Source organism: Daktulosphaira vitifoliae, unplaced genomic scaffold, assembly GCF_025091365.1.
Source record: "Daktulosphaira vitifoliae isolate Bord-2020 unplaced genomic scaffold, ASM2509136v1 Scaffold_4, whole genome shotgun sequence".
Classification (NCBI taxonomy): Eukaryota; Metazoa; Arthropoda; class Insecta; order Hemiptera; family Phylloxeridae; genus Daktulosphaira; species Daktulosphaira vitifoliae.
The window spans coordinates 14,824,650-14,845,039 of record NW_026099575.1 but is presented as its reverse complement, the minus strand read 5'-3'; the positions used below and the strand labels follow the sequence as shown (position 1 = coordinate 14,845,039).

The 20,390-nt window shown below is 25.2% G+C and overlaps 2 protein-coding genes across 8 annotated transcripts in view; one reads left to right on the top strand and one right to left on the bottom strand.

Moving 5' to 3' along the window:
• The first annotated feature begins 8,380 nt into the window (after positions 1-8,380).
• On the top strand, positions 8,381-10,409 carry LOC126904588 (uncharacterized). 2 transcript variants are annotated; one of them, XM_050683730.1, is made up of 3 exons: positions 8,381-8,698; positions 8,797-9,035; positions 9,643-10,409. In XM_050683730.1, exons 2-3 carry the CDS (start codon positions 8,829-8,831, stop codon positions 10,129-10,131), a joined length of 696 nt encoding a protein of 231 aa, XP_050539687.1. In that variant the 5' UTR covers positions 8,381-8,698; positions 8,797-8,828; the 3' UTR covers positions 10,132-10,409. The 2 variants fall into 2 exon arrangements, with proteins under 2 accessions (XP_050539687.1, XP_050539686.1); XM_050683729.1 differs by having other exon boundaries at positions 8,383-8,698; positions 8,784-9,035.
• A 3,791-nt stretch (positions 10,410-14,200) lies between these two features.
• The window catches only part of LOC126904583 (serine/threonine-protein kinase grp), a 23,031-nt gene continuing 16,841 nt past the window's right edge, over positions 14,201-20,390 (bottom strand). For 2 of the 6 annotated variants that reach the window (XM_050683724.1, XM_050683723.1), the window contains exons 6-9: positions 17,416-17,619; positions 16,226-16,440; positions 16,025-16,156; positions 14,201-14,664 (exon numbers count right to left, since the gene is read on the bottom strand). In XM_050683724.1, the coding sequence (XP_050539681.1) occupies positions 14,449-14,664; positions 16,025-16,156; positions 16,226-16,440; positions 17,416-17,619 (767 nt within the window). In that variant the 3' untranslated portion in view covers positions 14,201-14,448. The remainder of the gene's footprint in view (positions 14,665-16,024; positions 16,157-16,225; positions 16,441-17,415; positions 17,620-20,390) is intronic. The other 4 variants (XM_050683722.1, XM_050683720.1, XM_050683721.1 and 1 more) reach the window with 2 other exon arrangements.

Below are 20,390 nucleotides of genomic sequence, written 5' to 3'. Positions count from 1 at the left end.
TTTTTTTTTTTTATGTCTGTTGCCACTTTTTCTCAGCTCTCACTGGACCGATTTCTTTCAAAAATACGTCAAAAGATCACAAATCGTATCTAGTTGAAGACATTACCCTTAAAAATTGAAAAAAATTCCCTCGTTCCCCGCAAATGAGGGAAATATCCAAAAAAATTACAAATTTAAAAATCAGTAAATTTTGTCATTTTTCTCACTTTTTTTTTCTTAAAACTTTCATAACTTTTTTAAAAATAAACAAATCAACATAATTTTTTTTTATACTAAAACCTTAGATATTTCGTTTTCATTTGATATCATTTTGTTGAAAGTCTAACACTTAACCTGCTTATAGGGGGGGATTTAAAATAGCAACTTTTTTACAAAAACTAACTTTTTCAACTTAATTTTTAAAAATGATCAGGAAATACTGCGTCCTTTAAACATATATCAAATTAAAGCTTATTTTATATACTACAAAAAGAAAAAAAAAAATTTGTCACGACACTTTATCTTCTGCATTTAAACGGCTGCCGTAGTTAAAAAAACGCTATTCTTGTGTTAAAATTTTCGATTTTAAATTTTGAACTTAAAAATGCTATAACTATTCGAAAAATGTATGTATCAGCACAATTTTTTTTTTTCTAAATATAATATAAGTATATATTTTTCATTTGACATACGTTTTATTAAAATTGGACAAATTCCCCTTATAAAGGGGGCGTTCAAAACTTGAAATATTGAAAAAACATAGATCTTTTTCAACTGAACTTTTGAAAATGTTCCGGGAATACTGCGTCCTTTAAACATATATCAAATCAAAGGTAATGTTATATACTATCAATGGCTACCGTATTAAAAAATATGCTATTTTAACACATTTTTTTTTTTAAAATTAAACACTATCTACAGATTTGCATCGAAGCGTTTTTTATGATAGTGATTTTAATCACTGTCAGATATCATCTATACTGGACCCAACTATGCCACGACCCCACTGTGCTGGGTTTTGTTTTTTAAAAGTTAAATTAAAATATGTATAATGACATACTAATAGTCCTCATTGATTGGAATTGAGCTTTTTTTTTTACAGCCTCGCAAAAGTTCAAAAATATGAGATTTTTTAATTTTCTCAAAAAATATTTAACTTACAAAAAAAAGTTTCGTACAAAAGTTGTTTAAAAGACAATTATAAACAAAAAAAGTTATCATATATTTTTTCATTTAAACAAATATTTTTCGAGTTACATTACATTTAATATGAGTACTAAAATTTATATTCCATTTTTTTCATTTTACGGTTACTTTTTATCATGTTATACTTACATTAGACACAATGTTATAAATGAATATGTGTGAGTTTATTTATTTATTGTATCATTAAATAATTAAAGTGTAGTGTATATTAATATACAAGCGATAGAGTAGGTAATTGATTTGACGCTATATTATTTAAACCCAACTAAACGCTAAATTGTACATTCCGAAACTACAATCATATTATGTCAAATGCCACCGGAATTATTTTTCTTTTTCTTTGCCTTAATCCCAACTACTTGGGGTCGGCCATCCTTATCCTAAGCTTCCACTTGACACGATCTCCCACATCTTCTACGCTCAAATCAGCTGTCCTCAAATCGCATTCAATAGCATCCCTCCATCTCTTTTTTGGTCTTCCTCTATCTCTTCTTCCTTCAACATTCATTTCTATAACTGTTCTTACAGCTTTCGATTCTTCTTTCCTCATACCATGACTAAACAATCTAAGTCTATTTTCTGTCATCTTATCCACGATTGACGCAACACCTATACTTCCTCTTATATGCTCGTTCCTTATCCTATCTTCTCTAGTCACTCCACTCATCCAACTAAGCATTCTCATCTCTGCTACACTTATTCTCTGCTCTACTTTCTTATCAACCGCCCAACACTATGAACCATACATCATAGCTGGCCTCACAATTTCATACTAAATTTAAAAACTATAATTAGTATTTATTCATATATTATATTTTAAAATCAAAGAACTACTAATCAGGATATAATTAAAGAAATAAGAGTTCATGTTGCTTTTAAAATATTTCACCAATTTCTCTAAAGGAAACACTATCTACAGATTTGCATCGAAGCGTTTCTTATGACAGTGATTTTAATCACTGTCAGATATCATCTATACTTGTCCCATTTAGGCCTCGTCCACACTGTGCCTCGACCCAACTGTGCTCCCGTTTTTTTTTAAATAAAGTATATTACATTATCTTTAATTTAAGATATATATAAAAGTGTGAGTATTTCTGGAACACTTTCAAAAATTAAATTGAAAATGTTCTAGTTTTAATACACATGTTTAATGTTTTGACCCAGATTTTGTCAGATTTATAAAAAAAATATATACTAAATAATAAGTAAAGACATCATGCATCTATAATAAAAAATTATATTGATTTGATCATTTTAAAAAAATGTATGCTAGTTTTAAGTAAAAAAAAAAAAAAAAACCTAGCACAGGGGAGTCGCGGCACAGTGGTGACGTGGCATAGTTGGATCAAGTAAGATGATATCTGACAGTGATTAAAATCACTATCATAAGAAACGCTTCGATGCAAATCTGTAGATAGTGTTTCATTTAGAGAAATTGGTGGATTATTCCAAAAGCAACATCAACTCTTATTTCTTTAATTATATCCTGATTAGTAGTTCTTTGATTTTAAAATATAATATATGAATAAATACTAATTATAGTTTTTAAATTTAGTATGAAATTGTGAGGCCAGCTATGATGTATGGTTAATAGTGTTGGGCGGTTGATAAGAAAGTAGAGCAGAGAATAAGTGTAGCAGAGATGAGAATGCTTAGTTGGATGAGTGGAGTGACTAGAGAAGATAGGATAAGGAACGAGCATATAAGAGGAAGTTGGGTTAATCAATCGTGGATAAGATGACAGAAAATAGACTTAGATTGTTTAGTCATGCTATGAGGAGAGAAGAATCGGAAGCTGTAAGAACAGTTATAGAAATGAATGTTGAAGGAAGATGAGATAGAGGAAGACCAAAAAATAGATGGAGGGATGCTATTGAATGCGATTCGAGGACAGCAGATATGAGCGTAGAAGATGTGGGAGATAGTAAATGTAAATGTAATGTAACTCGAAAAATATTTGTTTAAATGAAAAACTATAAAATAATTTGTTTGTTTATAATTGTTTTTTAAACAACTTTTGTACGAAACTTTTTTTTGTAAGTTAAATATTTTTTAGAAAATTAAAAAATCTCATATTTTTGAACTTTTGCGAGGCTGTAAAAAAAAAAGCTCAATTTGAATCAATGAAGACTATTAGTATGTCATTATACATATTTTAATTCAACTATTAATAAAACAAAATTTGGTTGGGAATTTTTTAAGAAATTTTTCCTTTGTTGACTGGCCTAGATGTCAATTTTAAATTTGTAATTGAGCTAAAAGTTATGGAAAATATTGAATATATTAATTCAATTTTTTTTGCTATAAACTTTCATAAATCTTTATCAAAAATTTTTCATCAACTTTAAAGAACCAAAAAAATAGGTTAAAATTGAAAATTTGGACTGATTATTTTTAACATATTAAAAATCAAATCAGTAATAATTTGAAAACAAATTTTTTTTTCTTTTAATTATTATTTTATATATATAATTAGTAATAATATAAAAAATTAGAAGTGATAGAAATAGTCTACTTGCAGATTTGAAAACAACGCGAAAAGTTGATTTAGAAAAGTATATTTTTGCTTCTGATGAAAGTTCCTTGTAGTCCAGTGCATTTTTTTATAGTAACAAACAGTTTTTATTGAAAATTATTGTATCAAGCCCTTTAAATTTTTATACACGTAAAAGTAAAGCAAAATATAACTTCTTTATTATTTTTATAATTTCTCCGTTTAAATTACAATATTAAATATCAATTTCATACTAAATTTAATAATTATAATTAGTATATATTCAAATATTATATTTTAAAATCAAAGAACTACTAATCATGATATAATTAAAGAAATAAGAGTTGATGTTGCTTTTGGAATAATCCACCAATTGCCTAATTAAAACAAAAAAAAAAAAAGTTTGTTGGGAATTTTTTCTGCTATTCTGCAAAATTACTCCTTCGTTGACTAGAATGAATCATTAAATAGAAAATTTTATGAGAATTAAAACAATGTTATTTTTAAGATTAATATGCAGTCAGAAAGTTTTATAATTATTATTTATTGTAAATTTATCAGAAAAACTCATTATTTTTTGCATTTTTATCGTAATAGAACACTTAAATAGAAATCATAGTAATCATTTCTAAGTAATTTTTGATATTTAAAAAGATTCTACTATTGAAATATCCAGAACTGAATTAATTTTAATGATTTACTTTAACTAAAAAAAAAAAAGTTAATATTTTGAATCCCTCTTGTGGGCAGGTAAAGGGTTAGATTTATAAAAAAAACCAAATGATAGATAAAGACATGCATCTAAATAAAAAAAAATATACTGATTTGGTCATTTTTGATAAAGTTATAACAATTAACAAAGTTATAAGTTTTATACACTGGACTACAAGGAACTTCCATCAGAAACAAAAATATACTATTCTAAATCAACTTTTCGCGATGTTTTAAAATGTGCAATTAGACTTTTTCTATAACTTCTAAGTTTTAATATTATTAAAAAATAGTTTTTACATATAAAAAAAAATAATTAAGAACAAAAAAAATTGTTTTAAATTAATACTGATTTGATATAATATTTAATATTAATTTGATTATTAATAAGTTAAAAATAAGGAAAATGACATATTTAACCAATTTTGTTAATCGTTTAAAGTTGATTGTTGTAAATGTTTATAAAAAAAAAAAAAAATTTATTTTACCATAACTTTTAGCTCAATTGGTAAGTTTGACATTGACATAATTAAATAGAAAATTTTATGACAATTAAAAAAATTGTATCGTTAAGATCAATATGCAGTCAGAAAGTTTTATAATTACTATTTATTGTAAATTTATCAGAAAAGCTCAATATTTTTTTGCATTTTTATGGTAATAGATAACTTAAATAGAAGTAATAGTAATAATTTCCTAGGAACTTTTGTTGTTTGTTGAAAAGATTCTATAATTGAAATATTGAGAACTTAATTAATTTTAATGATTTACTTTAACTAAATGTACCAATCAAAACAAAGTTGTTAAAAAGATTTACTCAATTGAGTTTATTATAAAATTTGATTATATTTGTAAAAATCAATTGTTAATTCAGGAGAAAAAACAATCATTTTTTTTAGAAATGATTTATATAGCAACACGTTAGAAAAAAATTTGAATATTATAGTCTAATAGTAGCACACACAAACAGAGTAATAAAATTATTAAATTACAAAGTAAAATGATTTAATTTTGTAGTTGAAACCTATCATATCAAACTTCATTCGTTAATAAATATTTTGAAAACATTAGAAATTAATGATTTTAATTGTCTTTATGGAGACGATGTAATAACTAACTGTTTAATTGATAAATTAGAATTTTTTTTTCAATTTTTGAGAGTAATATCTTCAACTAGATACGAATTGTAGTAATTTGACGTATTGTTGAAAAAAGTAGGTCAAGTTAGAGCAGAGAAAATAAATGATAGTCACAAAAAAATATCTTCTCGGCTTTGCATCGAAGCGAAAACTTAAAATATAGTAAAATAATTTTAATACGAATAAGAAATTTCTTCTTGCAAGGGGCGACTAAAGTGATGGGATCCTTGATCTTTATTGAAGTTATTGAATCTAAATGTGATAAAAATCAAACGAGTTAAAATTTATACTAACTTAAAAAGAATTAAGAAAAAATGCAAAAAATTCATTGCCATATGCGGGTTGGAACCTCGTACCCCAAGCGTGTAAAACATAAATTTTACCAACTCGGCAACCGTACGTTGCTTCCGGCGGTTGAAAAATTGGCTATTTAAGCTAGTTCAAATTTCAAAGTTATTTTTCTCGACTTAAAAGAAACAAACATATTTAAATAAGTTTAACTATCTATACTATATCAATTTTAATTTATATAATATTTATGAAAATCTGTACTCCCCTTGTCAGGTATTTTAAAATAAAATAAAATACAAAACCCAGAATTTTAACACAAAAATAGCATATTTTTGCATACGGTAGTCATTTTTACCATGAAGACAAATCCAGAGGTCAAATTTTTTTTTTTCACATTAAAGTATATTACATAAGCTTTAATTTAAGATATATTTAAAAGTGTCAGTATTTCCGGAATACTTTCAAAAATTAAATTGAAAATATCGTAGTAACAATACGCATGTTTAAAGTTTTGACCCCCCTTGTTAAAGGGGTATGATCCGATTTACAAAAAAAGCGTGCCAGATGAAAGGGGTATATCAATATTTATTATAAAAAAATAATAATATTGATCCATACATTTTTCCAAAAGTTATATAAAATATAAATTAAATAATATAACATATAAAATCGAGATTTTTTTCACGGAAATCGTACGTTTTTCTTTAACTTTGATGTCCGTTTTCACCACGAAGACAAGTCCAGAGGTCAAATTTTTTTTTTTCAAATTAAAGTATATTACATAAGCTTTAATTTAAGATATATATAAAAGTGTCAGTCTTTCCGGAACATTTTCAAAAGTTAAGTTGAAAAAGTTCTACTTTCTATACGCATTTTAAAAGGTTTGCACCCCCCCTGTATAAAGGGAAATGGTCCGATTTTAAAAAAAAGTATGTCGAATGAAAGAAGTATATATAAAGTATTTATCATTAAAGAATAAAGTTGATTCATGCATTTTTTAAAAAGTTATAGCAACATAATGTTAAAAAATGTAAAATATAATATCAAGAATTTTTTCACAAAAATAGCATATTTTTGAATACGGTAGTCATTTTCACCATGAAGACAAATCCAGAGGTCAAATTTTTTTTTTTCACATTAAAGTATATTACATAAGCTTTAATTTAAGATATAAAAGTGTCAGTATTTCCGGAATACTTTCAAAAATTAAATTGAAAATATCTTAGTAACAATACGCATGTTTAAAGTTTTGACCCCCCTTGTTAAAGGGGTATGATCCGATTTACAAAAAAAGTGTGCCAGATGAAAGGAGTATATAAATATTTATTATAAAAAAATAATAATACATTTTTCCAAAAGTTATATAAAATATAAATTAAGTAATGTAACATATAAAATCGAGAATTTTTTCACGGAAATCGTACGTTTTTCTTTAACTTTGATGTCCGTTTTCACCATGAAGACAAGTCCAGAGGTCAAATTTTTTTTTTTCAAATTAAAGTATATTACATTAGCTTTAATTTAAGATATATATAAAAGTGTCAGTCTTTCCGGAACATTTTCAAAAGTTATGTTGAAAAAGTTAATTTTTTGTGAAAAAGTTGTCATTTTGAATCCCCTTCTGTGGACAGGGAAAGGGTCAAATTTATAAAAAAAAATATATAAAATGATAGGTAAATATCTAAGGTATCTATATAAAAAAAAATATACATTGATTTATTCATTTTTGAAAAAGTTGGGCACTTTTAAGTAAACAAAAATGAAAAAATATCGAAAATTAGCGATTTTTAAATTTGTAATTTTTGGGGAAAAATGACCAGTCATTTTTTTTTAGTTAGCTAAATATGGATGTTGCATTTAATTAAATTTGGTTGACACGCTTGTAAGATATAAGAGAAGGTAAAATAAATATACATTTTTTAGGGGTTAATTCATTGTGTAGTGAGGTTAAGCCTTTTCTAGCTCCCTAATAGCACCTATAGGTCTTACGCTAACAAAAATAGTGAAATACCACACCCATCTCAAAAAAATTTATTTTTTGGTTTGTGATAGGTGTCTTTTCAGCATTTATCGCAAGTATATTTTTCGAGACTAAAACTAACTTTTAATCAAGTATCTAAACGGGCATGATTATATAATTTTTCTTAGAATATATTTAAAAATGAAATTGTCTAGTTTTTTTAGAAACAAGCCCAAATTATTGGGGACAAGAGGGTCCATCACAAATATTAGGCTACAGGATTAATGACAAAGTTTTTTTGGTGTTTTTTGCTTTTCATCACTTTTTTATTGTAGTGATTATTTACATAGGGAGAACCATTTCAAGGTACCATCCTGGGCCCATATAGGTTTTCATCTAGCCCTGGCAGAAAACTTTTAATTGTTAATTTTTAACATCATTGTATTGAAATTATTATACTTTCTGTTATTAACAACAATGAATTCGAGGTAAAAGTAGGTCGGTAATTTTGACTTTTTGTATTATTGGCATTATCCCATGATTAATAATTATGTTGATATTTTTGATAATTCTAGTCTGAGTGATAATTACACCATGGTAAGAATTTTATTGTGCGTATCCAATTTTACGCACTCTGTTATGTCTGATATATCGATAGGCTAACTCGTCTTTTTACTAAGGAAATTTCATTGAACTTTCAAGTGATTTAATTTCTTGAGAAATTATTATTATCTATAAAATGTGATTTTTATACTTTTTGTTTTAACCAAAATAATGTTGATACCTACTTTAAATGAAACACAAAATATGTCTGTGTAATTATTAACTAAGTTAGATAAGTTTTATTAAACCATGTAAATCAAAATGGGCTGTGTTTACAGCAACAAAAAAACTATTGCTCCAACCCTGTTTAAAGTAATTCTTCTAATAACTTTTTTTTATTAAATTGTAAATAATAATTAAGGCGTTTTTTTTTTTTTTTTTGTTAAAATAATTTAAGGTTATTAATGTAGATGATACAGGCAATGAAAAATATCATGGGCAAATGGAAATTACTGCTTATGATTTGATACTTCATAAAAATAGTGAGCCTCCAATTATTTGGCCATTGCATACAGTTAGACGTTATGGTTTTGAAGATTCTATGTTTTGTTTTGAAGCTGGCCGTTCTTCTCCTTATGGTCAAGGAATATTTGCATTTAAAAGTAACAATGCCAAAAATATCTTTAATGCTGTCCAAGGAAAACTACAAGTAATTATTAACACATATTTTAAAATATGGATTATTCAATATTATCTTAAGTTTTGAAAACTGAGAAATAATTGGGAATTTTAAAATTATAAATCATTGTAACTTTTGGGTATTTCTTATTTTAATTGTTGTTTGTATCACTGTTAAAAATATTGCTTTTTATATATTAAAATTTAAAAAGCTATTAGCTGTGAAACTTTCACTCCAATTTTTGAGCATTTCTCAACATGTTATTAAAAAGTTCTCATTATAAATTGCTACACTTCTCTTTGAAGTTTTTATAATCTCTCTGAAAATGTTTCAATATTATTAAATTTTTTCATAGCTAGTTATAGAAAAATGTTTTACATTTACTTAAGAACTAGAAGTAATCAAAGAAATTTAAAAATCATAAGCTTATGCTAACCCTATTATTACAAAAGTGTTTATATATTTAATTATACACATCCTTGTGTATTTTTTATAATTACAAAATTTATAAGCCTAGTCTATCCAAAAATTGTTTAATATCTTCCATTTGGGTTATTTCATCTCTGATTTCTAATATGATTTTTTTTTTTTTTATCTAATTTTTTTAATATGTATGACACTATATTACAACTTTTAGAATGATAATAGTACAAACGCAGCAAAAGATATGTCATCTGAAATGTGCAATTATTCTGAGCAATCATGTACTAGTACTCGAACCATTGAAAAAGTTTATGATGAAATTAGTTTTAATGGTATAAAATGTAGTAATGAATCCAATAATAATCAAAATCAACCTCCAGATTTAATGCTTGATCCTGATACTGTGTTTCTTCCTAAAACCACTTATGCTAATATCTTAAATGATAATGAAGATGAAGATGATGATATTTTAAATGATCCATTTGAATTACTCAAAGACGTACCAACTTATACCGTAGTTGAAATTTCTGTTTCTTCTTCTAAAAGAAAAAGTGAATCTTTACCAACTTCTCCAACAGAAATACCAGGTTATACAGCTATTGATTTTAATCGTACAATGCATTTAAGCCAAAAGATGCTAAAAAGTGGAGAAGCTTCTGGAATGAGAAAAACTAGACATGATTCAACCATGAGTAATCCATAGTCTAAATTTTAATTTTAAAATTTTATGAGCACATTGTTGCATGCACTTTTATTAATTTAAACTTTATTTAGTATAAAACATAGTCAATTATAATACTTTTGTTTTGTTCCTATACCTTAAATTAATTAAAATCACTATATTTATTTTATTTCTATGAAGAGACAAGCTTATTTAAATGTCTGTATATATATTTATGTAAAGGTTGATTTTTAAAATATAATAAATAAAAATAAATCCAGCAAAATATTTTTAAAATATTGATTTTTTTTTTAAATTTATTAGATACTTTATTATAATTACAAATAAAAATGAAATTAATGCAGGAGTCATATCATTTAAGATAGCTAAACTTGATCATTCATGTATAGATTGTATTGATAATTTTTTTAATTAGAATATAATTTTATTTAGATAGTTTAATATTGTCTTGCCAAAATGAAACAAGTGTGTTTGAATAAAATATCAATATGATGAACAAAAACATATATATGTTAAATTTAAATTAAGAAAACTTATCATAACTATTCATAAACATATTTTTTTGATTCTTTTTTTGTTAAATTTAATAAGCCAAGAAATAATATTTATAATGTTGAATCTCCGATTTAAAATTAAATAAAAATGTATTATTTATTTTATTTGAATATAGCTTTTTACATCATAGTTTAGATAACAAGTATATTTTAATTTCAATTCATTAATTAATGGATTTTAGATAATCATTGAATTGTAATAATATTTGTTTTTAAGCTTGCTTCTTTAAAAAAAACATCTAATTTTTGTACTTGTCAAATGGTTTCCTGTTGTTTAATTTTCATCAATACTATATAATCACTGTGCCAAAGATAATTGTTAAATTTTTCAATTTAAAAATATCGAGCATTTTTTAATGTGATAATTGTTATAGCTTTAAAGTTTTATTAGTTTAGAAACTAGTTTAAAAATATATTTGTATGAATAAATTCATTGTCGAATGAACAACTAAATATCTGTTTATTTTATGTTGATTCGTTAATAAAGAGAAATTAATATTAGTTTTTTTATTAAATTTGAAATATTTACCTACCTATAAACTAATAGTAATACTTTTACAAGATAAAACTACGCCACAACATCAATTATACTGTTACTTTTATTTTAAGTAATAAATATATAAGTAAAAACTAGTTTTGACTTAAAATTATCATTGTCGACTAAATCCTTAGAAATATTAATAATTGTTTTTAATTAAGTGTCTCCAACTACATGTCCATTGTGTATAATTCAACGTTACGATTTTAAAATATTCTACGTTTAATTTTAAAGCGATAATTAATCTCCTTACGACCAGGGAATTTATAAGTTTTAAAGTAATAATGCCAAAAATATCTAGTGGTTATTGGGTTAATTATACCTTATCGTTGTTCTGAGCAGGCAAAGGGCGGTGTAGCATAAGCTTTTTGTTCGTTATTGCCATTAGTAGAATAACAGACGTATTAATCAAACCCAAACTAAGCACATCTGCTTGCCGAAATTCATAAGTAGAAAAACCATTATATCGAAAAAAAACTTGTGTCATTTTAATCGGCTACATCGTGAAAAGAACGTTGCAGTCGGGAGCGTATTAACAGGGGAGCATGAATAGGAATAGGGATATATAAAGAAAATGAAACCTAGTCTTGTAGTTTCCGCCTAATTGGTAAACTAATTTTGAATTGTTAATTAAAATAACTTTGGAGGCTCTTTAAGCTAGACAAAAAAATGGATTCCAATACTCTATACTCTTTGAAACTGAAGCAACTAGTGTACTAGAAGCTTCCCATTATGCAGAAGTGTTGTGAACGGTGATGGTATTCGTTCGCATTTAGTACGATATCGGGTATGTTATTAGACCCGGAAATTTTATTTCGGCGAGAATAGTACATGAATCAAACTTAAAAATAAACCGTATTTCTCATACAGTAATGGACATTTGGGAGTTAGTACAACATATCATATATGTTAGTAAACTCTTCCGAATTTGAGGTGTAGTAAATTCACCCCAAGAAAACTCATGAGGGTTAATTTTTGTGCTACCTGATTTTATTCCAATAGTAATTTGCAAAAGAATAATACTATTCTGTATTATTAGTATATTACTCAATAAATACTTTTTAACACAAGAAATTATTTTTTTATTTTAAATTATATGTTGATTGTGAGTAAATATAATTCAATAAAAATTAAAGGGTATTTGCTTACAATAGCACATAAGTATTAGTTTTCTAGACTATAATTTTAATTATAAATTTGTTTAAGTATATACCACTACTTTATACTTGTTATGTGATTAGATTATTATAGTCTTTTATTACTTTAAGTGACAGTTTATCAAACGGTATCTCTGCTAATCGTAAGAGGCGACTGTCTCATCACGGATGTACGTGGGGACAACAGGTGAGAGGAAATAATGTAGTTAAAAACGAAGAAGACCTAAAGAATAGTGTTTGATACCAACCGGACAACTTGTGCAGTAGCTGTTTCACCAGTCGTATGTACAGGTCTACCCAACGTTTGCAGTGTCAACGGTGAGGGACATCATCACTCAACTCTAGGCTGAACTTGTCTATAAGGAAGGAAAATAGATACAAAGTATGAATAGATATATGGAATGTTGGAACATTAACTGGTAGAAGAATCAAAGAGGAGAAAAGTTAACATTTGTTGTGTGCAGGAAACTAAGTGGAAAGGGAAATAGGTGATAGTTATAAAATAATATACTCAGGTAAGTCTAGTACAAACAATGATGTAGGGATTATAATGGATGAGGAGATGAAAAGTAAAGTAGTAGAAGTAGCTAGGAAAAGTGAGAAAATTATGGTCGTAAAATTAATATTCGAGGAAAAAGTGTTGAATGTAATAAGTGCGCTAATGCACCATAAATAAGATGTGATAAAATAGACAAAACGGGGTTTAGAGAGAGAGATTTAAGAGGTGATGTAAAGGGTAATGAGAATGCAGTGATAGGTGGAGATATGAAAGGACATATTGGTAAAGAGTGGAGAGGATACAAATGAGTACATGGAGGGTATGGTTTTAGTGGGAAGAATGAGGCTGGAGAAAGAATCCTGAATTTTGCAGTATCTTGCTGTGGTTAATACTTATATTAGAAAAAGGGAAGAACATAATATAACTTATAAGAATGGGAGTAATAGATTACAGGATGATTATTTTATATAGAAGAGAAAGAACATAAAGTGAGTAAAAGATTGTAGAGTTATCCCAGAAGAGGGTCTCAATACATAACATAGATTGATGATAATGGAGGTGTGGTGAACCAGAATTAGAATATACAAAAATAAAAGGAACACGGGGGAAAAATTGAAGATCCTGTGATGAAAATTAAAAGGGGAAAATGAAAGAGTTTGTAAAGACGGTTAAAAAGAAGATGGTATGGAATGTTTTGAAATATTAAAATCAGCAAAAGGGTAAGTGTTCCTATACAATTGAAGTTGATCTGGGTTTTAGAGAGACCAGTAAAAGGTAAATTTATTATTAGGGCTAGTCATCTTTTTGAAGTGCTCAGATCCAATAGGATTGCTCAGATAGAATTAACCTTTTTTAATAATAACAATAATAGGATAGTAGGATTAAGAAGTGATTTTTTAAAGTGTTATTGATTAAATCAATTTAAAACCTTAATAAACTCTTTAAATAAACTGTTATCACTAAAATTATTAAATAAAGTTAGCTAATATTTTAATTTTATTTATGACTTAATAATTAATATAAAAAATGTTTTTATTTGGGATTAATATACAAAGATATTGATCCTAAAATATTAATTCTATGAACAAAAGAAAAATCCTTACTTAATTTTTTGAAAAATCAGTATAATAATAGTTTATTTAAAAATTTAATTGTAACCTCCAATGAACTAACATGTATTATATTACACTCTATATAATCAAAATATTTTAAAACAAAAATTATAAATCATTTTAATTTAATAGCAGTTACTTTTCAATTATTGTTAATAGTCTTAATAAAATTATAAAGTGAAAAATGTATAAGTTTATCAACTTCTGACATTTTATTGAATACGTACATAAATAAGAACACTATTTAATAACTTATAATTAAAATTTATAAAATAATTAATAAAAATTAGGTAACATGTTTAAAGAGTATTAATGTATTTCACAAGTTTTTAATAAAAAGTGATCAATAAAACCTTTTATAATACAAATATTTATTTATTTTCAGTCTTTTTAATTCTTTTAAAATATTTAGTTTTTATTGATGAGAGCATTCACTAAGCCAAAATAAATTAAATATGTTTACATAATTTAATTACTTTTAAATGTATGGTACAGAATTAGTGGCAATTGCAACTGGCCACATCAAAGGTCCTTTTGATATAATTTTTGACATTGAATTTTTTATAGCAACAAAATGTCTTTTAAACTCAAGTCCACAACCTCTTGAGAGTCGAAAATCAATTAATGTTTGATTCTGCATTGGAATTATATTCGATTTAAATACTAATCTTTGATCAGCAGTGATTATAGTTACCTAGTACAAATACATTGAATTATTGTTTGCATTTAGATAATAATTTTTACATTGTTAATCTTTTAAAACATTTAACATATTATAACATAAGTTTAAAACTAGCTTCTAAATCATAAGATATATTTACACTATGATGCAAAAGATGCAAAGGTAATAATTTTTATTTTATTTTTTGTATTGTGTCTACATAAAAATCCTTAGATCCTCCTGAACTAATTTTGGTGATTTCAATATCAAAAGAACTCAAATTTAATGAAGTTGAACTTATAATCTTTAAAAACTGATAAAAAAACACTGTTACAGCAAATTAGAAAAATATAATAATAATTTTTTTTTTTTTTACATTTTAAAATTGCTAACTTTTTTTTAAATTAACTTCTTATAATAAAATTTTCAGAAATAAAACTGAAGACTATAATCATTTATATAGAAAATATAAAGTATATAAGTAAGGAGGATGCTGCTATTATGCAAGGTATGTATTATGTTATTTTTATCGCTCAATATTTTCAGGTTGTACTTTTTTTTTTTACCAAGATATAAATACTAAGTTGTTATCTACCAGATAATTTCTTAATTAGATCATTATGTATTAAATAAGCTAGTTAATTAGGTATATTAGAAATTAAAGTTGTTACCCTTATAAGTTACAAAGTGTGTTCAGAAAATAATAGGAATTTTGCAAAAGGTGGCACATAAAAACAATGCATCATCCCAAAAACTAAAAGGTCTTATTTTTAAAAAACATCTCTCATTTTATTAAAAATAATGAAATACTGCCCATTAAAAAAACGTCTTCTATTCCGTACCTGAACTAGATGTATGTACTAACTTAATATCTGATAAAAATTAATTTAAAACCAAATACCAAATATATGTAAAATTATAAGTTGGACGATTACCCTTTTTTATTTTATTGTTCAAACACAAAATTAACAAGTTTTGAGCTTTATACTAAAATCCTTGTACCTCTAAAGAGAAAAAGCGAAAAAAATACATTGTTAAGAATTACAAAAAATCATTTCTTGGTGTACAAAATGTAAAAATTAGATGGTGACATCAGAGTAAAATATAAAGTATCTATCCATAAGTATTTGTTAAAATTGAAATTTTTTTAATGAATTGAAGCTTTTTTTATTAATGATGTATTTTGAAGTGATAAAAAGAGATAATGACATATGAGGTGTGTTCAGAAAATAATAGGAATTTTCATTTTTTGAAAAAAATATTTATTTATTCGTCTACATTTATAGATATACCATTTATAGATTTTATTAATGATGATGATTTAAAAATTATTTGACAGTATTTTCAAAGATACGACCTTTATCAAAAAAAATTATTGTTTGAAGTTACATACCAAACTAGATGAGTTAATTTTCCATGTATATCCTAAATTGTCGAGAAATTGAGACAATTTAGCTATTGCTTCTTCTGGTGATAACACTACAATAAACCTAGTCATTCTTCTAACTAATTTTTGAATTGAGTTCTAAAAATTATAAATAAATATAAGTTAATCCATGTTATATAAATTATGAAATAAAAAACGTTTTATTACATTTGTTACTGTTGTAACTGGCTGTGATGATAATAGTTGTGATGATAATAATAAATCTTCAACTTGAGTAGGTTGAGAAAATGAATAAATTTCAGATTCATTTGGTAGAATAGATACAGTTGGATAACTATTAGCTGCTGGGGCAGGTTGTGAATAACAAGGGCGTGCTTCATCAAAATCATTGTCACAATATTTAGGCATATTAAACTTATCAACTATAAAGTAAAAAGCAGTTAGATATTTATTAATTTTTTTTCATAAACCATGATCTATAGTTAATAAAATTATATAAGCAGGTATCACTTTAAAATTAGATATTAATTATATTAAATAAGCATTTTCTACAATATATTTCTGAACTTCTATATTGTTATTTTACCACAATATCTAAATATAATGATATTATAATAAATCAATTATAGATATTTTCAATAATTATAAAATAATAATTTTTAATTTTTATAAGTTTTATAATGTTTGATACAATTAACATTTTATTGTATTTTAAAATTAAAAAAATATGAATTCTAAAAAAATAGAACCCATTAAACCTGTATTTATGAACACCTGTAATACCAAAAATCAAAAAAATAATTTTGGTTCAAGACCTCTAGAAGACATTAAGATTTATCAAGTCAATAAAAATTAAAGGTAAAATTTAATGTAATCATTATGAACATTAATTAATTTGACCAATGATATCAGAAGTCAAGGCCTTTTTCAATAATAATATTAAAAAAAAATGTATGAGCAAATTTTTTTGGCGGAATATAGTTAAAAGTTATGAGCTTGGGAAGTTTCTACTAGAGTCCACACATATTGTGTTTTACCAGTGTTTTGTTGGGTTGGTAATTTATAATTTATTACAGTTGGATAACAAATTTAATGTGACAATGTATTTTCAATTTAATTATGAATTTGACCGCAATAATGTGCAATAACAAGAGTTTAGAGGCTAATTTGTGTTCCCTATCATGTACTAACAGCATTGTTATAACATCTTAAGAAATATTAGTTATACAAAATTAATAAAAAGATATATAGATAAAATGAATCTGCCACACGTTAGAGGTACTTAGAGCCAACTGATGTATAATTTTTAATTTCACTCAGAAGTCACTTAGTACCTGGACGCGTATCAGATTATTTTAGTTAAACCAAAGCTTAATTTAAGTATAAATAAATTATACCATTCGATTTTGATTTTTTGAACCAGCGATGAGAGCATATTTTGGATATATCATATCGACGTGAAGGTGTAGGTATCAATATTTTTCTAACTAGTGATAAAGCTAATGTATCCAATTTACACCAAGGTGAATGATTAGCATAATCAGTTGTTTTCCATATCTTGTACTCAACTTCATCATCAGAAGGTGTTTCCCATGGTAATTCTAAAAACATAAATGATTTATATATTTAGTTCAAAATTACAAACATACTTTAACTATTAGATAGTATTAAAAATAAATTTCATAAAAAATATATGTATTTTTAAATATATTAATTATGCCAAATAAATGGTTATTTATAATGTCTAGCTATAAGGATAATATAACATAAATGCTTCAAATTTTACAGGAAATAAAAATGAAATTTTTTAGTTTAAAATTTTATAACTACAAAAATCAGAAAAATAACATTTTGAGTTGTAAAACTATTCTCACAGATAAATCATTCCTAATGTAAAACTTTACAATTATTAAATTTATGTTATTAATATTTTAGTGTAAAACTATTATTTATTGTTACTAATAATTAATAATTATTATTATTAACTATTGTATATAGTAGAAACTATTTTATATCATTAATTAATCATATTATTGTAAGGTAAAGTAACATAACCTAAATTTTTCTTAAAAATTCAAAGTTATGATAGAAATGGATATATAGAGGTTGATAGTTATGAAGCGAAATAATTAATTTTTATCCAAATTTTAAGAAAATATCATGTTTCATTAGTAATAATGTAAAAAAAGAAGATATTTTAGTGCCTCCAGAAAATTTTATTATTGAAGGTTACATTACTTAACTTATTAATTATTGATATATTTTTTAGAAAGTGAAAATAATGCTATTTTTTATGATATTCTTCCAAAAAAAAAACTGAAGTAAAATTTTCAATTTTCTGCTGATAAATTCATAAATAGAAAAAAATCATGTATACATAAACACATCATAGTATAATTTATAGCTTTCCAGTTTCACATTAAAGCGTCAACATTTTTTTTCTAGTTTATTTGACAAAGTAAAAAATAACCAATAAAGGAAATGTTGTTTAAGTCATACACAAATCAGAAGTCATCTTTTAATTTCTAACCAATAAGATAATAGTTAACTAATTTTTATCTAATATATTAATAGATGAATTTTTAGTGTGAAACATGAACTAATAATTTAATTTTGTCTTTTGTACAAAAAATATTAAATTGTTTTAACAAAATTTAAATAATTGTACATCAATTTTTTCAATGATATTTATTTTTTAACTAATTTATTTTTATCCAAAATTAAATTTATATTAAATTGTTTTTGTAGTATCATTTTTAAAGTTATTAATAATAAATTATTGATTTTATATTGTATTGTATGAATAATTTAAATTAAAAAATAAAAGTTGCAATATCAAATGCCAATCACTTAGGTACAAAAGCTTTAGGCCAACTTATAATATACCTACAGCTAGAGTACCAAAGACATCAACAATGACAATATGTTAAATGTTAATATATTATTCTTGGAAATTACTAGTTAATAGTATTAATAAAATAAATAATAATGTTAACTGTGAGAAAAATGCAACCTCAATTATGTACAAAATAAAACGAAAATTATATTGTTTTCATAATTTTATATTTAATTTTAATTTAATATATTATAATTGACAAGGATGTAAGACACAGAATTAAGTGTAGGTAGGTGAAAAGGAGAGAAGCGTCTAGTATGCTATGTGGTAAGAGAATTCCAAAGAGGCTGAAACGCAAATTCTATAAGAAAGTTGTGAGACTAGCTATAATAAATGGTTCAGAGTGTTGGGGGTTGACAAGAGAATAGAGCAGAGATGAAAATATTTAGATGGATGAATAAAGTAACTAGAGAAGATGGGACAAGGATTGAACATTTAAGAGGGAATATAGGCGTAGTATCAGTTGTAGATAAGATGAGAGAAAATAGACTTAGATGGTTTAGTAATGTTATGAGGAGAGGAATCGGAATCTCAAAGAATAGTTATAGAAATGAATGTGGAAGGAAGAAGAGATAGAGGAAGACCAAAAAAGAGATGGGGGATGCTATTGAAAGCGATTTGAGGACAGCTGATGTGAGCATAGAAGATGTGGAAGATTGTGTCAAGTGAAAGCTTAGGATAAGAGTGGTCGACCCCAAGTAATTGGGATTAAGGCAAAGAAAAAGATTACCAGAAATTACGGTGGCAATTGACATAATATGATTGTTTGGGAATGTACAATTTAGTGTTTAGTTGGGTTTAAACAATATAGCGTCAAATCAATTACCTACTCTATCGCTTGTATATTAATATACTACACTACACTACACTTTAATGATACAATAAATAAATAAACTCACACATATTCATTTATAACATTGTGTCTAATGTAAGTATAACATGATAAAAAGTAACCGTAAAATGAAAAAAATGGAATACAATATTTAGTACTCATATTAAATGTAATGTAACTCGAAAAATATTTGTTTAAATGAAAAAATATATGATAATTTTTTTTGTTTATAATTGTCTTTTAAACAACTTTTCTATGAAACTTTTTTTTGTAAGTTAAATATTTTTTCAGAAAATTAAAAAAGCTCATATTTTTGAACTTTTGCGAGGCTGTAAAAAAAAAAGCTCAATTCCAATCAATGAGGACTATTAGTATGTCATTATACATATTTTAATTCAACTTTTAAAAAAACAAAACCCAGCACAGTGGGGTCGTGGCATAGTTGGGTCCGTATAGATGATATCTGACAGTGATTAAAATCACTATCAAAAATAACCGCTTCGATGCAAATCTTTAGATAGTGTTTAATTTTAAAAAAATTGGTGTTTTATTCCAAAAGCTACTTGATCTGCTGGTTCCTTATTAATATCTCGATTAAGATAAAGTATGTCGAATGAAAAAGGGTTTATTAAAAAATATTATTT

What these genes read in the sequence shown, in the direction of transcription:
- LOC126904588 (XM_050683729.1), top strand. Translation starts at nt 8,648, where the DNA reads ATGGGCTGTGTTTACAGCAACAAAAAAACTATTGCTCCAACCCTGTTT. An exon ending in TTGCTCCAACCCTGTTTAAA is followed by an intron (nt 8,699 to 8,783) that starts GTAATTCTTCTA and finishes AAATAATTTAAG; the next exon opens with GTTATTAATGTAGATGATAC. An exon ending in CTGTCCAAGGAAAACTACAA is followed by an intron (nt 9,036 to 9,642) that starts GTAATTATTAAC and finishes TACAACTTTTAG; the next exon opens with AATGATAATAGTACAAACGC.